This window comes from Tachysurus vachellii, chromosome 18, assembly GCF_030014155.1.
Source record: "Tachysurus vachellii isolate PV-2020 chromosome 18, HZAU_Pvac_v1, whole genome shotgun sequence".
Lineage (NCBI taxonomy): Eukaryota > Metazoa > Chordata > Actinopteri > Siluriformes > Bagridae > Tachysurus > Tachysurus vachellii.
In genome coordinates this window covers 21,072,502-21,090,001 of record NC_083477.1, presented here as the reverse complement: position 1 = coordinate 21,090,001, position 17,500 = coordinate 21,072,502, and the positions used below count along the sequence as shown (strand labels likewise).

At 39.5% G+C, this 17,500-nt stretch overlaps 3 protein-coding genes across 7 annotated transcripts in view; 2 read left to right on the top strand and 1 right to left on the bottom strand.

The window, feature by feature from the left end:
• Positions 1-86, top strand: part of usp7 (ubiquitin specific peptidase 7 (herpes virus-associated)) — an 18,771-nt gene extending 18,685 nt beyond the window's left edge. For all 4 annotated transcript variants that reach the window (XM_060893350.1, XM_060893349.1, XM_060893351.1 and 1 more), the window contains exon 31: positions 1-86. This exon is cut by the window's left edge and continues 1,644 nt beyond it. The gene's annotated coding sequence lies outside the window, so the exon portion shown is untranslated.
• A 781-nt stretch (positions 87-867) lies between these two features.
• Positions 868-6,427, bottom strand: si:ch211-157c3.4 (Lipopolysaccharide-induced tumor necrosis factor-alpha factor homolog-like). Its single transcript, XM_060893354.1, has 5 exons — positions 6,322-6,427; positions 3,603-3,667; positions 3,204-3,320; positions 2,948-3,116; positions 868-2,274 (listed from the first exon to the last, which is right to left on the bottom strand). The coding sequence occupies exons 2-5, from the start codon at positions 3,643-3,645 to the stop codon at positions 2,160-2,162; spliced, it is 444 nt and encodes a 147-aa protein (XP_060749337.1). The 5' UTR covers positions 3,646-3,667; positions 6,322-6,427; the 3' UTR covers positions 868-2,159.
• Positions 6,428-12,919: 6,492 nt separating this feature from the next.
• The window catches only part of clcn7 (chloride channel 7), a 20,289-nt gene continuing 15,708 nt past the window's right edge, over positions 12,920-17,500 (top strand). Inside the window, exons 1-5 of one of the 2 annotated variants that reach the window (XM_060892406.1) lie at positions 12,920-13,124; positions 14,060-14,134; positions 16,602-16,667; positions 17,050-17,115; positions 17,220-17,352. In XM_060892406.1, the coding sequence (XP_060748389.1) occupies positions 13,032-13,124; positions 14,060-14,134; positions 16,602-16,667; positions 17,050-17,115; positions 17,220-17,352 (433 nt within the window). In that variant the 5' untranslated portion in view covers positions 12,920-13,031. Of the gene's footprint in view, positions 13,125-14,059; positions 14,135-16,598; positions 16,668-17,049; positions 17,116-17,219; positions 17,353-17,500 lie in introns of both variants that reach the window. The other variant, XM_060892405.1, reaches the window with a different exon arrangement.

The following is a 17,500-nucleotide window of genomic DNA, read 5'->3' as shown; positions in this document are numbered from 1 at the left end:
GTGTAGCAGCAGTGTACAACAACTATTCCTGTATATTGCCTTTTTGCTGAAAAATGTATGTTGAATAAAATTTTCTATAAAAGCTACTGCAACTAATTGATGGAACGTTGTGATCCCGAACAGAACTTTTCCCTACGCCGATCGGCACTTCGCTGCTGCCATTAAAGCATATTTTCGGCTGCTACGTCTTTTGTAGCTCTGGAGAATTTGTATTTGAGTTTTGAGTCACCAAATGGTTTTTTAATCCCTACACAAAATTTCATTCTACGCTTTGTTCTGTTTGCACGCCAACATTCGTAAGAGTGACACAGGATCCCTACAGGGTTTTACACCAATACTCAGACACTAGCGACATTTACACGCACGTGATTTTACCGTGTTCGGGTTTGACGCCGTCTGAAATTTTGTCTCGAAAGCCAGTGTTGGAATGTTTGTAGAATTAGTATGTAATTGTCACTAACCAGCAGATGAACTGATTAGCTTCTAGAATTGATCCAAAAGGGTCAAGGTCACACCAAGGTCAAATATCTGATGATCGTTTCTTTCCTTCATGACTGACACAGAGTCCTAATATAATATTCCACAGTCATAACCCTCGTTTCGAAGGACACCACATCGATGCGTCCGTCTGTCGCTCCTGAGTCCTTTACGTATTTTTGAGCTTTAACCCTAAAACCCTGAAACTTCTGAGGTCTCTGCTACACCAGCCAACCTGTAGTGACCATGTGAAGATGTTCCGTTTGGTGCTCGTTTCTTCAGCAGCCCGTGTGGATATGATGATCGATAACAGAGGGAGCATCGAGGATCTGATTAAAGATGAAATACGATCGAATCGATACTCAACACATCCACAAAAAGACACTCATAAACGTTCAGAAATAGATTTTTTTTAATGACCGAGCGGAGCGGCTTAGTTACGCCGACTTGTACATCACTGTAACGGAGCGCTACGATAAAAATCTACAGTTTAAAATAACATTCCGTATTTTTGGAGAATATGTACAAAGCACAGGGGTTTCTTAGTCTAACAAAATCATTTCTATAACACTTACAGAGCCCAACGCCCCGAGAATATCTGCCCCCCATTCTCCATGAAAAATCCTCAAATTCAGTGGTATATAATAATAATTATAATAATGATGGTGTGAGTAACTCCATAGCATATTACTCTACACTCGATGTCCTTCATATTAAACACCGGATTAATCTGTTCAGGTGATTGTGATGGAGTGCATGATGATGTCCAGAGGAACTTAAACCCTCTTATGGAGATCAGCGTTTTTTCAGTCCAGACCACAGATTTCTCCCAAACTCTATAGAGTCATAACTTCAGCCATTTAAAGCAAACAAAAAGTCAGTATTTATGAATTTCAAGTGGTTACATTGTTGTGTAATAAAAATGATCAGATCCTTTCAGAAATCCTGTCATGTTAGCGCAGGTTAGCATGCTATCAAGCATTAGCAGGAAAGGCTAAGAACATTTAGGATAATATCTTGGTTGTTTTCTTGACTTGTGTTTGTTAGCTAACTAAAGTTTTTCAGTGGTAATAATTTTTAAAGGTGAACCTATCGACATATAAGACTTTTATATGTTCAAATGTTGATTATTCTGTACAAAAGCTAGTTGGAATTCTGGTCGCTAAGTGGCAAAGATATGATTATTTTTTTTCTACTGACTCTTTATCATGATGATATCGACACTATTTATGAAGACTTCCTTTGTCACGTTGACTTCAGCGTCCGGGACACATTTTTTTTTGCTCTATCCAGCTCCGAACACACCAGAACCAAACAAACAAGAACACTGAACATCTGAAAACAGAGCAAACACATGGACTCGTGGAAAGTCTGGATGAGAAAACGCTGATCGTCCGAATCGAAACGTCCTAATTATCAGCAGAAAGGATCTGATGCAGGGTTGTGTAGCAACAGGAGCATTATAGCAACTTATAACAAGCGTAATAACAAGAGCAAAAATACATGGTTAGGTTTCTAAAGTGACCAGCAGTGGACATCAGCTAATCTCATGTTCATTCATGATCACGATGATTAGATGGTGGTGTGCTGTGTTTTGTTTAGTGTGTGTGAGAGTGTGTGTGTGCGTGTGTGTTTTCATTCTTCAGCTGATTGTTAAGCTGTGAGAAGATGCTCAGCCGGGGTCAGCAACACTTTTTCTTGTTCACAGACAGAACACGGTTACACTTGGGGCAGGAGTGATAGACGTCTTTAAAGAACTTGAGGCAGAACGGCAGGAGACAGCAGCCAATAATGAACCTGCAACACACACACACACACACACACACACACACACACACACACACAGCTCATTCAATTATAGACTTTACAGATGTTTATATGACCATTTAAAAAATGGCTTTACCTTTTAAAGGGGTGGTTTATATCATTTATAAATGGCTGTAGAGGCACCATAATTAAAGGGGAGGTTTGTATCGTTTTTAAAACGCTGTAGATGCACGATAATAAATATTCAGACTATTTTGAAAAAGGATAATGTTACGATTATTATTAGAAATATAATATATATTCTATTCAAATTATAATATAAAATATTGAAATCAATATATAAATGTAATATATAAAAGTAGAAATTTGAGCAATTTAAAATGATTTATTTATATTATTTTTTCTTAATTTTATCTCTGAGCTAGATAGATAGATAGATAGATAGATAGATAGATAGATCAGAGTGAAATTGATTGGTTTATGCAAATATGCATATTCGATGATATGTGGTTGCATGTAATTTGCATATTTTATTAATATAAATGAATAATAAAACATGCACAATATGGTATTGATGTATATTTTGAGGTTTGTTGGACTCGGAATAAAATAAGATCAATTTGTTATTATTTCTGTATTTTATTGCTGTATGTAAAGATGAATCGCGTGTGAAAGCTTCAGTAGACGTTTTTCATGTTCTTACCCGCACAGGATGAAGAGGAGGCACATGAGCCATGCGTACGTTCCCACTTTATAGGTGACATGAGTGAGCACTTGCTCTCGGCAGTTGGGGCAGGTGACCATACCAGGAGAGCGCCCGAGCTCCGACTCATAATTCACGTACCTGTTCTTGTCGGTGGGCGTCGTGTAATCTGGGAGAGTGAGAAAGGAAGAGATTCAGAAAGGAGCAGAGAGGAACCCCACACATCATACACAGAGATAAGCAGCAACACACTCACTTGTCGTGGTTTGGGTAGGCACTCTGAAGTCTGACGCGCTGGTGGATGCGGATGCGGATTTTGGGTTGAACGGCGTGTGCACCTTGTACACCCTCACGTCATCCCCTCCTTTATCCACTGCAGACAACAAGAAAGGACGTCACGACAGCATGGCAGCTTCTCATTAGCATCAGATCAAAAGTGGATCAGACAAGGAGCCAAAAGGAACATCACATTCCATTATACCACCAGTACAGACCACCAGACCTCTACAGACACTTTACTAAACCCCACACCATGTAGAAAAGGAGAAGAAGAAGAAGAAGAAGAAGAAGAAGGAGAAGAAGAAGAAGAAGAAGAAGAAGAAAGAAGAAGAAGAAAGGATCTGATCTGGATCCCAAATGAAGATGTGACACTGACCCGGGATGACATACGGTGGAGGGTCTTTTATTCCTGAGCTCATTTCCTTATCTGTTTATCTGGAACTGCAGGACAGAATCAATCAATTAATACATTATTCAAGTCGTCAAAGAAAAGAAAAGCATTAAATTCTGGAAAATTCTAGAAATATTGAGATTACGATTTCTTGTAATTATGTGAGAGTAATACTAAAAAAATTAATGTATATCATTTACGTCGTTTTTAGGTCTTTTATTTCCTTTGTGTTTCCTTATTGCAAAAGTTGCTGTGAGTCAAGAATGTTTTTTTTTTAACACCACATTTTTTACACTCGCTCTATCAGATCCTTCCTCTTTCCATATCCTCCTTCGACCTGATCTACGTGCCCATGATCTCATGACTTTCATAAAACTCTTCTGACATGAAAATTTTTGAAAATGTATTGAAATTCCATCAAAATGCCAGATCATTGATAAATATGAATTAAAACTAATGTTTGTATGATCAATAGCTGTGTTAAGGAAGTTACTGCGTCATTAAGTCATGGCCCTTGTATCCTATCATCAGAAATATTTATTAACGCAAGTAATAAAAGCGAGTCTTTCTGAACACAAAGCGGTTGTAAGCATGTGACGCTTTACATCCTCCAGATGCAAATCACACCCAAGAGCTTCATCGATGTTGGTTAAAGCCACTAAGTGGGATCAAATGATCTCACCAACCAGCAAGATTTCACACTTAAGAAGAAAATTCCACACATCTAGACCAGCAGGGGGCGCTGGTCACGTTGTGAGACAGATGACAGGTTCATGAACACCATGGTTGTGGAGACGTCTTTAAGTTGCATGTTGTTTGTGAAGAATAAAATGTAAATCTGTGAAAATCAGTTCAAGGTAATGGTTCCACTTCAGTGACAGAAACACGTCTCTCCTGATGGTTTTTGGAAATGCCTGTAGAAGTTCAGATGTTTTTAAAAGACAGGAATTTTGTCCCGGTGAACGCCTCGATGAAACATCTGACTAGACGAGCCGGTCCTGGTCCAGGCGAAAACTGGTGAGATGTGGAATGTCACCTGGCAGCATGTTTCCCTCAGCGATCTCGTTCACGTCTCAAAAGACTCAAGACATTCTCAAAAGCTGTACTTGTCCTCTGGACCGCCGTGACGGCAGCGTCAAGAAGCGTGAACAATTTTAATGGTATGATACGTCCTCATTAGGGACTGAATCTAGGGTTGAGAGTTAAGAACTAAATGCAATGAAACTCATAAACCGTCGATCCATTGGCTTTAATAATTTCTACCATGGATAGTGGATCTTCACTCGTCTCTGTTGGGAGACCGTATGAGATCACCATACAGAAGAACATGCAGTGAGGTTACAGTAGGTGAGGCCTCGTGTTTAGAGGTGTAACACGATGGCGGATCTGTACACGAAGAGCGTTCGACACTTTAGGGTGTGACGATGCGCTGGTTTGACCACATACTGTGCTGAGAAACTCGGAAACACGGCTCTAGACGTATATACGTGTGGATAATTATATGTATCATGACATCATGCAAAAACATCATTTCCAGGTGTGGAAACATGAGCCAACAGAAACGTGACAGGAAACTTGGGCGGTGTCGATCAATGTACCTTTAACACCTCCACATTGTGCGTGAACCTTTAACGCGTGAACGAACAAGAGTGAAGCTTTGAAAAGTGCATCTTAATTAGTTGGTTGAAAACGCGTCCCACGAAGGTGCCGCCGGACGAAGACGATCGCTTTAAGATTCTAGATTTAATCTAACGTAAATCTAATTCCTCCCTCACAGTCCTCACAACACAACAGTGTCCTGTCAGCTTCACTGTAGTTACTACTACATAAAACCCCAGAACTCTCACGTATCATATCGAGCTTTTCGTTCAGAAATCATCTTTAATCCCACACGTGTGGCTACGAGAGAGGAGAGAAAATAACTCTTAAATATTAATCATTATTTGATATTAATAATCATTACATAATGAAGATAAACGTTGATTCTTGATGAAGGAAATTAGTAAACGGTTCCTTATTGGATATTTAGGGCACTTTGTAGGGAGGTTAAACAAGGGGGTGCTATTTTATACGCTATGTAAAAGATTTCCTGCCTTGTTGGATATAAAGTGCACTAAATCGCCTCAATAGCGCTGATTGCTAAATATCTCGTTATCAAACTGTATAAAGTTTTTTCATTATTCCAAAATCGAAGCATAAAGAACACGAGCGTGTAAATAACTAGGCATTATAACGATGAAGAGCGCCTCGGGACGTCAACAGGCGTTCCCTGCTGTCATTGTTGTGCTCGTTCTTTTGATTAAAGGTCATTTTGAGTCTTTCACATCATGATTCCTTCTGACTACGAAGGGTAAAGTCGTTTTCTTTCATTTTCATAACAAACCAAAACCATGGACTGAAAGTGACTAAAAGCAACAGCTTCAGCATCTTCATTCAGAGGTATTCGATATATTCGAGTTTCCTTTCGAGAATCTGAATATTTTTTTCATGATTACGAATCAGGATTAAAAAAAAACCCACAAAGGCTGGAAGCAGCTTGCAATAAAATTCTATTAAAATCATGTCACTTGATCGATCTATCATGTGATCGCCACTGAAATGATGTTCATTAGCCTGCAGGCACCAAACTTTTTCAGCATTTTAATCATCATTCATGAACTAAAGCAAACTCTGAAGCCGTGAATATGAGCAAGTCCTCACTCACCTTCTGATGATGTCGCTGCTCTCTTGCAACTGAATCCAGTTCAGAATGAGACGTTAAGCTTTTTCACAGCCTGCACCTTCACTCCACCCTTCTGGACGAGGGTGCGCTTTCATACGCATTCGCCTCCTTCATGAATATGCATCAGCCTGAGTCAGGAAGTCAAGGCCTTTTCTCGATCTCTGTCTCTCTGAATAACCTGTTTTCGTGATAACAATACACCTTTACAGGTGCAGTAAGACAGGTAGGTTTTGTTTGGGAGTTTTTTAACACAATTAAACATACAGTTATCATTTTGAGAAATAATGTGAAGAGCAACAAAAATAAAGTCATTCACTGAAATAAAATAGTACGTATATGTATGTATAGATGCGTTAAATACTGTGTGTGTGTGTGAGACTGTATATAGGGGCACGGTGACTTAGTGGTTAGCACGTACGCCTCGCACCTCCAGGGTTGGGGGTTCGATTCCCGCCTCCACCTTGTCTGTGTGGAGTTTGCATGTTCTCCCCGTGCCTCGGGGGTTTCCTCCGGGTACTCCGGTTTCCTCCCCCGGTCCAAAGACATGCATGGTAGGTTGATTGGCATCTCTGGAAAATTGTCCGTAGTGTGTGATTGTGTGAGTGAATGAGAGTGTGTGTGTGTGTGCCCTGTGATGGGTTGGCACTCCGTCCAGGGTGTATCCTGCCTTGATGCCCGATGGCGCCTGAGATAGGCACAGGCTCCCCGTGACCTGAGGTAGTTCGGATAAGCTGTAGAAGATGAATGAATATATATAGGGCGTGTAAACTTTTGCACACAAGTATAACTTTCCTTGCTGTATTCATGTCTCATTTGTGTGACAACTGTTGCAACCTCTCCATCTTCCTGTATCCTTTTGATGATGATGATGATGATGATGATGATGATGGACAATAAGTCAGTTTTTCAGCAGTTATCATTTTTATTTCTTAAAGAACGACACATCGTGTGTTTTATCCGTTTATACATTGTGGAACATCTGCAAAATAAATTCCTTTCTCTAAATTATACTATACAAATCTATACCTAGTCTTTTTTTCTTCTGGTCATGTTACTAAGCAACCGTTAAAAGTCCTGAAAAACAAAGCGCTGACACTGGAGTCTCCTTCCACTCCCTCGTACGGAGACAGAGCCAACATCATGACTCCACAGTGTCATCACCTGGGACGATAACTCAGCCCGCTCCGGTTAGTCTGGGTGTGTGATCGGTGACCAGTTCCAGTTTGTACAATAGAATAACTATATATATATTACACACATTTTGGAGTCTGTTTAATCAGAGCTGTTACTATAGCAACAATAATGATCATATCAACACCATCTGACCAATCAGCATCCAGAATATGACCTGTGGTAGAAGTTAATAATCTGCCCCTACACGGCGTCGTGTCAATCTGTACGTTTGCACTAATTAGTTCTCCAGTCGTTATTTTATTGTACAAACTCAAATTCGTCACTGATCACACAGCCAGACTAACCGGAGAGGGCTGAGGTTTCATCCCAACTGATGTCAGTGTGATGACTCTCTCTCTCTCTCTCTCCTTTATGATGACTGATTTTGGGCGTGAACATGACCCATGATGTAAAATCAAAACCTTGCAAATGCTGAGTAATGCTAGTTAGCTAGCTAGCTCTTGCTTTGTTTCACAGATGCTAGCAAGATAATTAGCGTTATAGTAAGCTGGTTTGCTTCACCTGGTTTCTTTAAAGTTTTAATTTAATTGACACAAATTTTCAAGATCTTCTTTAAGGTCACACACACACACACACACACACACACACACACACACACACACACACACACACACACACGACCCCCTTCCCTCTCCCCATCTTTCTGGTGCTAGCCATTTGCTAATGTCTTGCGCTCGGCCAGATTTGGACTCCGTGATTGTTTACAAAAGCATTTCTTGCATTTTCTACCCCTCCATCACCCACATCCTCTGTAAAGAACTTGCCCCAACCACATCCTTCACAAAAAACCACAGGTTTTAGTGTTATCTTTCACCTCGCAAAAACCCCACCATGTTATTTGTTAATTAGCCTCGTTCAGAGGTTTAAGATGTGTGTAAGGGGGTAAGAGTGAGCTGCTGGAGAGGCAGACCTACATTTTTGCCCCCACTGGTTTAGCTCAAGTCACATATGACTGGGTGTAGGAGAGAAAATCAGAGCAAGACTAACAGATAGTGTCTCATTCACACACACACACACACACACACACACACACACACACACTCTCTCTCTCTCTCATACGAGAGTGGACACACCCATTGTACCGTCGATCCTGCCCTACAACATTCCCCAGGCCGCGGCCAAACCCCTGTCTGTTTCACATTCCGAAAATGGCTGATAATTAAGCATGTGAGGATTTGGAGTGTGATTTTTCCTCTCACATGTCATCATTTTTTTCCCATGTAACTATGTTAGCCATGTAAGACTGCATGAGAAAGCACAATTCAAACAGGGGTAAAAACTAAGATATAGAAGTGTATAATAATGATAATAATCTTCTTCTTCTTTCGGCGTTTCCCTTCAGGGGTCGCCACAGCGAATCATCTCTCTCCACCTATCCCTATCTTCTGCATCCTCAACACTTGCACCCACTAGCTTTACATCCATATACCTCCTCTTTGACCTCCAGCCTGGCAGCTCCATGTCCAACATTCTCCTACCAATAGACTCACTCTCCCTCCTCTGAACATGTCCAAACCATCTTAATCCGGCCTCCCTAACTTTGTCCCCCAAATGTCCAACATGAGCTGTCCCTCTGATGTACTCGTTCCTAATCCTGTCCAATCTCGTCACTCCCAAAGAGAACCTCAACATCTTCAGCTCGGCTACCTCTAGCTCTGACTCCTGGCTCTTCTTCAGTGACACTAATAATAATAATAATAATAATAATAATAATAATAATAATAATAATAATAATAATAATAAATAAATAAATAAATAAATAAATAAATAAAACCCTCACATGTGAACATATTTGAAGTACTTCTAAAATATTAGCATGGATCATAAAATAAATGAAACAGTACAAGAAACGTGCAAAAAATGTGTGAAAAATGAAACCACATGCATCTGAAAATATGAACAACAAATAAATCAACTGTATTTCAAATGAACCGTCTTTAAAAAGATTTAAAAATCACAGGTAAATATTGATAATAAAAAAAGGGCTAATTTAGTCAAGTGGAAAGAAATAATCACTGAATTTTGTGCAAAATTCATTTAAATATAATAAAATAAAATCACACATAACGAACAAAAAAACACTTACAATAAAAGTGTAATTAAACCCTTATAAACTGTTCTTTTTGTTTTCTTTTTCATGTAGTTTATTTTTTAAGGAAAGCTGTCGTGACACGTCCCAGTTTTCGGCGCGTAACGTTTTGTGGTTTTTTTTTTGTTCGAAAACGTGTGTAACATCATTCCGACTGCTGGAGATCCTGCACACGACGACCAAGCTTCATGCATGTAAACTGACAGTCGGATGCATTAAAAGTTCCGTTCACGCCCGATAGAGTGAGAACAAAACAAGGTGTCATGTCAGTCTCAGAACTTTGTCCTGGATTAAATAAATAATTCTGGCACTCCGTCCAGGGTGTATCCTGCCTTGATGCCCGATGACGCCTGAGATAGGCACAGGCTCCCCGTGACCCGAGGTAGTTCGGATAAGCGGTAGAAGATGAATGAGTGAATGAACCTCGGTGGGGCAGAAATAGGAACCTGTGGCTTATTAGTAGGTATATTTGGGCTCCATGGTAGCAGGAGTTAGTTATGGACTGAAGGTTGGGCTTCAGGATGTCAGAAGTAGAACCTTGTGTGAGTGGGAACTGTAGGTTTCAGGAGCTTTATAACGTGTAGTGTTATGTTCTGACAGCCCTGAGATTAGACCTCACAACCTTCTGGTCCTGAGCGGAGGACTTTTACCCATAACCCCAAACCATGACTCTATTCACTACACACCTTTCACCAATAGCTTCATCGCAGTCACTGAGTCGTTTTAATTAACGATTCAGAATCGAAAACTTTCAGATGAACAGCTGAATAAATAAATTATTCAATCATTCATCATAGAGCACATTATCTAATAAGGACTATTAATGACTCAGTAAGTGCAGTGGTTGTGTGTGTGTGTGTGTGCGCGCATAATTTTGAGAACGAGAAATGTGGACACGCTGACAGCTCACAAGGCGACGCCCTTCCACGTTTGGACGCTTCACGTCTGCCCTGTTTTTGTGCCTTGTCATTATACATAACTTATGTCTACTGTCTGTCCATTTTTTTCCACCACATTTCTTATATGGTCAGTGTTTCCTGTTCTAATTCCCTTGCAGCTCTGGTAGCTAATTAGTCTTTTGCTTGGCATTCGTAGCTTTAACAACAAATCTGAAAAATTGTTTTAATCCTCAGGCAACTTATTTTATTTTCGTATCTTATTATACAACAAACATAACATTTTTTTATCCGTTTATACATATAGTTACGTTTCGTGTTGTAGAACATCCAAGAAACACGTTAGTGATCGCTCTTACCTGCGTTATAGCAGCTATAAAGGGTCGTTTCTGCACCAGCCTGACTTTTTTTCAGTTTTAGATCATTTAAAAAAGATTTCTGAAAAATGTCTCATTTGAAATAAAAAGGATCCTGTAAACGAATTGTTACCATAGAAACAATAGAAACTGATTCAACACCTTGACCAATCAGAATCCAGAATTCTGCAGCATTCTGCTCTACATTTTTGTCATTTTCTTTTTAAATTTTTGTCATTTTTTCTACATTGAGCTTCCATTCAAAATGTGCTCTGGCATTTCAGCGTATATTTAAATATTTGGGTGTGGTTTTGGGTGTGGTGTCGCATCTCTGAGACTGATTCAGTACACAAGCTTAGGCTCAGTGCACCATCATCATCATCATCATCATCATCATCATCATCATCATCATCATCATCATCATGGAGTGCATTCATGTCAGTTTTTTTTACCGAAAGTCGCTGATAGGCTCAGAAAGGCAGCTGATGAGACTTAACGACAGAAGAGTCACCAGAGGCTGCGTCTTGTACATAATCACAAAGTTAGATTTTTTAAGAAGAAACGTCGCTGGAGGACGATTTGTTGTGTTGACAGATTTGTTTGTAGATTAGTTACGATAACGACCTATAAATCACAGCCATGGGCGTCTTCTGGTTCAACACGTGAGCGTCACACCGAGTGCTCCATGCATTTATATAGAGCAAACCAATTGCCTTGACAGTGATTATATACATCTGTGTTAGTAGGCGTGTATTCAGGTTTGGGTGTTAGTAGATCACATGACCATGACATATACACCATCATTTTCTGGATGTCAACTTTCCTTATTTTTATATTTTGATTATTTTAAATGTTTAATTGTTCTCAAATCGTCCTCTCAAACCCACCTCAGAGGTGCGAAAGGATTACATTTCCTCTTTAAAGGCAAAAACTTTAAATGTTCTGATGAGTGTGTCTGGAGGAATGTGTCGCTAGCAGTGAGACGTTTTAAGAGAAATAAAGGCCTTGAATGACTTCGACCGCATTGCTCTGTTTGTTTAGGCATAAGAACAAACCCCACACGAGAGAGCTGAACTTGGCAGCGCTGCTGTGAAATGTGATGCAGATCTAAAGCGTGCAATCCGGAAAGATGTCTTCAAGGTGTACAAAATGTAAAAGAGATTACATGCTGATGGTACGGATGTAGGGCTTATTTTCAGGATTGTTTGGCGATGATCATATTACAGTGCTGAAGATTATGACACTCTGTCATGTAGTTACAGGAAAATCATCAGCACTCGGTTGCTTTTACTACGCTAACTTTGATCATGTTGATTGTCAGACTGTATCTGGGTGTATATTTACATTTACAGCATTTAGCGGACTCTTTTATCCAGAGCGACTTACATTATCTCATTTTTATACATCTGAGAAATTGAGGGTTAAGGGCCTCGCTCAGGGGCCAACAGTGGCAGCTTGGTGCACCTGGGATTGAACTCATAACCTTCCGATTGGTAGCTCAACACCTTAACCCTCTGGTGTTTATAACAGTTTATAATCACACCCTCCAGTGTCACCTAAATGAGGATGAGGTTCACTTTTGTGTCTGGTTCCTCTCAATGTTCCTTCCTCTTCCATCTAAGGGAGTTTTTCCTCACCACAGTCACCTGAGTCACCTCAGACTTGTTCATTATGGATAAATACACACACATTTAAATAGATCTAATATTAATCTTGAACATTTGTATAATATTAATCTTATACAATATTTCATACATTATATCAGTCAAGTGTATTTATGTTTTATTTTTTAGCATTAGCATTTAGATCATTAGCATTAGCATTTAGTTTTAGTTCCGACTTAAATGATAGCAGCTATAAAGTTCTATATAAAGTGATATGTTTATCTTCTGTTAAATAAATTTCCTGCACGTATGAACGAGTGAATGTTGTCCTGAGACACACTTTAGGAGTGTTTTGCGTGTAATCTGAGTTCTGTATAAACTACATTTCCCAAGCGCACTTTTCTCTCACTTCCGTGTTTCTTCTTCGTGGTCTGAGAGGAAGTCATCACGAGACGGCGGATGATTGTTGGTCATGGGGAACAGTTTGGCTTCACACTGAACAACTGACGCGTTTTAAAACCTTTAACATCGTTATAAAGTGTTTGTGTTTTTAATGATGGCTAACAACATAACGAAGAAGGTGTCGTGGTCTGGAGAAGGGACACCGCTTCTGAACGGGGCTGAGGAGAGAAGATACAGTGGAGAGGTTAGTAAACAAACAACAAACAAACAGACAGCAAACAAACAAACAAACAAACAGACAGCAAGCAACAACAAACAAACAGCAAACAAACAACAGCAAATAAACAACAGCAAACAAACAGACAACATCAAACAAACAGCAACCTCAAGCAACAACAGACAACAAACAACAAACAGAAAGCAAACAGACAGCAAACAGACAATAAACAGCAAGCAAACAACAGACAGAAAACATACAACAAACAGACAGAAATCAAACAGCAAGCAAACAACAGACAGTAATCAACAACAAACAGACAGAAAACAAACAGACAGAAAACAGACAGCAAGCAAACAACAAAAAAACAGACAACAAACAGACAGAAAACAAACAGCCTGCAAACAACAAACAGCATGCAAACAAACAGCAAACAAAAAGCAAGTAAACAGACAACAAACACCAGCAAACAAACAAACAGATCACAACTAGCTTAGCTTTATGGCAGTCAGAGAGATGATTAAATTAGCATGAGGGTAAAACAATGCAGTCATCGTTTGCATGCAAATGATTTATCTCTGAAGCAGGGATGGAGACAAGGATGCAGTTAACTAAGTGATCTAATCGTCTAGTTAACTAAGTTATCTAGTTAACTCAGTGATCTGGGTAGGGAGGTGACTTGACTAACATGCATGTATGATTTTTCTCTTGTCAGTTTGTAGTTAAAACATCATTTATCATCAATGCTTTCGTTTCTGAGGGTCCTCTTTTTAGTGCTAGTGTTTGGCAATCCTGGAAAGACACAAATCCCTGCTTCCTATTTGTACAACGGATTTTTTTTTAAGAAAAATTTTTTTGCAGAAGTGTCTGGGCTTCCTGATGTGAAGGTTATGATGGTTATGATCAGAAACATAGAAATGGTCTCTCTGTCTATGATGCATGTTTTTTTTTTGTTCCTTTAGCCATCTGGAGGCAGTATGTTTCACATAGGCAGGATGAGCACTGTGGATCTGGAGGAGGAATCGACCCCAGAAGAGGTAAATATCATAAAGTGCCCCAGAGTAAACTGCTACGAGTTTATAAACAATAATGTCTTAAAACAACATGAAAAACCAATCGACATATGATCTGACATTAGCTAACCCCCATTTAAGCCCCGCCCCCTTCCGAATCACACATTACTGACACGTCGGCCTGTCGTCTAGACTCGAATTTGTCACTTCTTGGTTTTATTTAAGATGTTAAGATGCTTTTTTCCATCAGGACGTGGTTCCTGTATAACACACATTCCAGTATCCAATTGCGTGTATAAGTCATTTTCATCGTTCCTCTTTCTATGAGTTTAGCAGATCTGGAGCTCAACATTGATGCTACTCAGTTTTAGGGTTGCAAAGGGGTGGAAAGTTTCCGGTAAATTTCCGGAAACTTTCCACGGGAACTTAAACTGGGGAATTTTGGGAATATTCCAAATTGGAAACTTTACCGGAATTTACAGGAATTTATGGGAATTATTTGGAAATATAGGGAAATGTATATAAACTGAATAATTTACAACCACAAATAAACATTTTGTTTGGTCATAAGCAGACATTCATGCAAGGTAATACAAATTTTAAAAATGACCTCTTGACTGATTTAATTGTAAGTAGAGCTTAGCAATAAACATAATAAACGTGATAATTGTAATAAACATATTTCCCTATGACTGCTGTAAACTGAAAGCACCCCCCACCCTCGCCCTTCTAAAAAAGTCCCAATCAAAATGTAAAATGAAGCATTTTTCCCTCAAGCTTATTAGGTCTCTGCTTCTGTGGTAGTCAAGGCCTGGAAAATGGAGGTGAATCCCCCGTAAGTGATATATGGAGGATTTTATTTTATTTCTGGGGGAGTGAGTGTGTGAGGGGGAGGGGGGTCATCAAATTATCTGTGCATGTGGTAACACTCCTAATTTACTGCTTATTAAGAGTTAGTAAGGTAATTATTAAGGTTAGGTATTGGGTACCATAGAATAAGGTAATGCAGAATAAGGCATTAATATGAGCTTAATAAGTACTAATAAATAGCCAATATTCTATTAATATTCATGCTAATAAGCAACTAGTTAAATGACCCTAAAATAAAGTGTTACTGTGCATGTTATGGAAGAATATAAGTACCTGCAGGGGGTTTGGCCTCATTGGCCCTCCAGTAAGCAGTGTGCTGTGTGCAAGTGACCGAGGAACGCAGGGTACAAATTCAACTTAAATTGCATTAAATCTTATTGTTTTAAACACAATTATGCTGCAAGATTTTTTTTAACTACATTAAAGTTCCTTGTTATAGGCAACTCTGCATTTGTTTAAAAATTCCCAGTTAATTCCCATGGAAAGTTTCCAGCCTTGAAAATTCCCGGAATTTTGCAACCCTACTCAGTTTTCATCCTGTACATGTCTTGAGCTCATACAATTAAATACACTGTGGAGAGTTTATATCCTGCCCCCAGGGTTTGTTTTGCTCTATAGAGTCACAGCTCATTAGCAGTAAACTTCTTTCAGTCTTTTCGGTTTTCCGTTCGTCCCATTTGTATAACCAGCGTTTGGAGTTGTGTCGCTTTGTGACTTGTGGAAAGTTTTACCAGCTTACTGAAATGTCGCTGCTTCCGTGTGTCCACACCTCCAATATTACTTTCTCTACCGCCGAGACACCTCAAGATACGGTCAGGGTTAAAGTAGGTAGACGTGTGTGAAAACTGTTTCACAAGAAAATACCTCAACATCTTAAATCGCATCACAGCTCTTAATCCCTTAAACGAGCAGTTTGCCAAGAAGGTCTGCGTTGAAAGGTTTCGGAACTGCATTTTACTTCTAGGTCACAGTCCAAGCTGTAATCTGTGTTGAATAAACAGTCAGATGGCCATAAAGAGCCTTTTGTCTAAATATTTCTCACTCAAACTAAAGCACTTTACTGACAGATCTCCAGTCTGGAGGAACATCTCATGCAGCGTTGTAGTTTCAGGTGGTTCCTTGACCACAGTGAGACAGTTTTATTCTCCTTTCAGATGCTGTAGTTTTTTTTTTACTGCGGCTCTGATTAAGCAATTTCAGAATTTTCGGGTTAATAATTCTTGAAATACATGGTTGTACTTCTTAAAAAATATTGCATAAAAGTCCTGTAAGTTTTAAAGCCTCATTCTTGTATAACGTTACGTCTATGATTATCGGCACCTTTCATAAAAATAAGTTAAAAAAACGAATAACACGTTTATGGAGATTACAGGGTGCCGATAATTTTGCATCGCTTGTTTAACGGAACACAACCGCACACGACAAAAGTATATTGTATAAACGTAACACTAAACAATCTTCCCATGTATTTAAACTCTATGTATCGTTCATGCACGTTTAAATCGTGTCAGTCGTAGCCACCGTGTCTGCTAACAAGTAATAAATTTAAAAAAATATCCGTGCATTTACATCCTGATTTATTTATTTATTTTTTGTGTTTCTTCTTTTTTTTCCCCAGCAGGACCCCATGAGGCTCAGACCGAGTGTGATTCCACACAATGAGAAGTTGCTCTCACTCAAATATGAGGTAATTTGCTTAAAATGCCTTGAACCTCTGAGGACACGAGGCTCCGAGTCCCGACCGGGTTTGTAAGCTGTTAATAGACCGTAGACTGTTAATAGCATGAAAAATGCTTGTTATAAACGTTATGTCATGTCATATCCGTTATAGAATAAAACGCTCTTTAACATGATGTTTTAGACAATGAATCACTAGGACGTGATGTTTTAAAGCAGTTTCCCAGCAGTTGCTCTCTCACCAGTCTCTTATTTCCATTTCCTGAGGTTATTAAATCCAACCGCATTAAAATCTTTAAACTTAAATCTTTACCTGTGACTCTTACAGCATTGACTCCAGGACTGAACAGCGTGGTTATTAAATTAACTCCTGCATCGCTCTTGTGTTTCAGAGCCTGGACTACGACAACCTGGAGAACCAGTTGTTTCTGGAGGAGGAAAGGCGCATGGGTCACATGGTCAGTGACAAAGCAACGCGATACACACGACCGATATCACATCATTTTATAAGTTTATTAAGATTTCTCATGGTGTGTGTGTGTGTGTGTGTGTGTGTGTTCAGAGTTTCAGATGTCTGGAGATATGCCGCTGGTTCATTTGCGGGCTCATCGGCTTCCTGACGGGACTCATCGCTTGCTTGATTGACATCCTGGTGGAGAAACTGGCTGGAGCGAAGTACGGCGTGATCAAGAAGTGTATCCTTATTCACATGACATACAAAACACCGCAAAATAATTTCATAATGCATTTTAATTTATATAAACCCTTCCGGTAAGCGGCACAGAGATGGAGTGGATCGTTTACATGCCGAAATGTAAACCTTCAACTTGGATAAATGCGTCG

Bases quoted from the DNA above. Each gene is read 5' to 3' on its own strand.
- si:ch211-157c3.4 (XM_060893354.1), bottom strand. From the start codon at position 3,645: ATGAGCTCAGGAATAAAAGACCCTCCACCGTATGTCATCCCGG. The intron at 3,117-3,203 runs GTGAGTGTGTTG...TCACTCTCCCAG, and splicing joins GCCTACCCAAACCACGACAA to ATTACACGACGCCCACCGAC. The intron at 2,275-2,947 runs GTAAGAACATGA...TGTGTGTTGCAG, and splicing joins CTCCTCTTCATCCTGTGCGG to GTTCATTATTGGCTGCTGTC.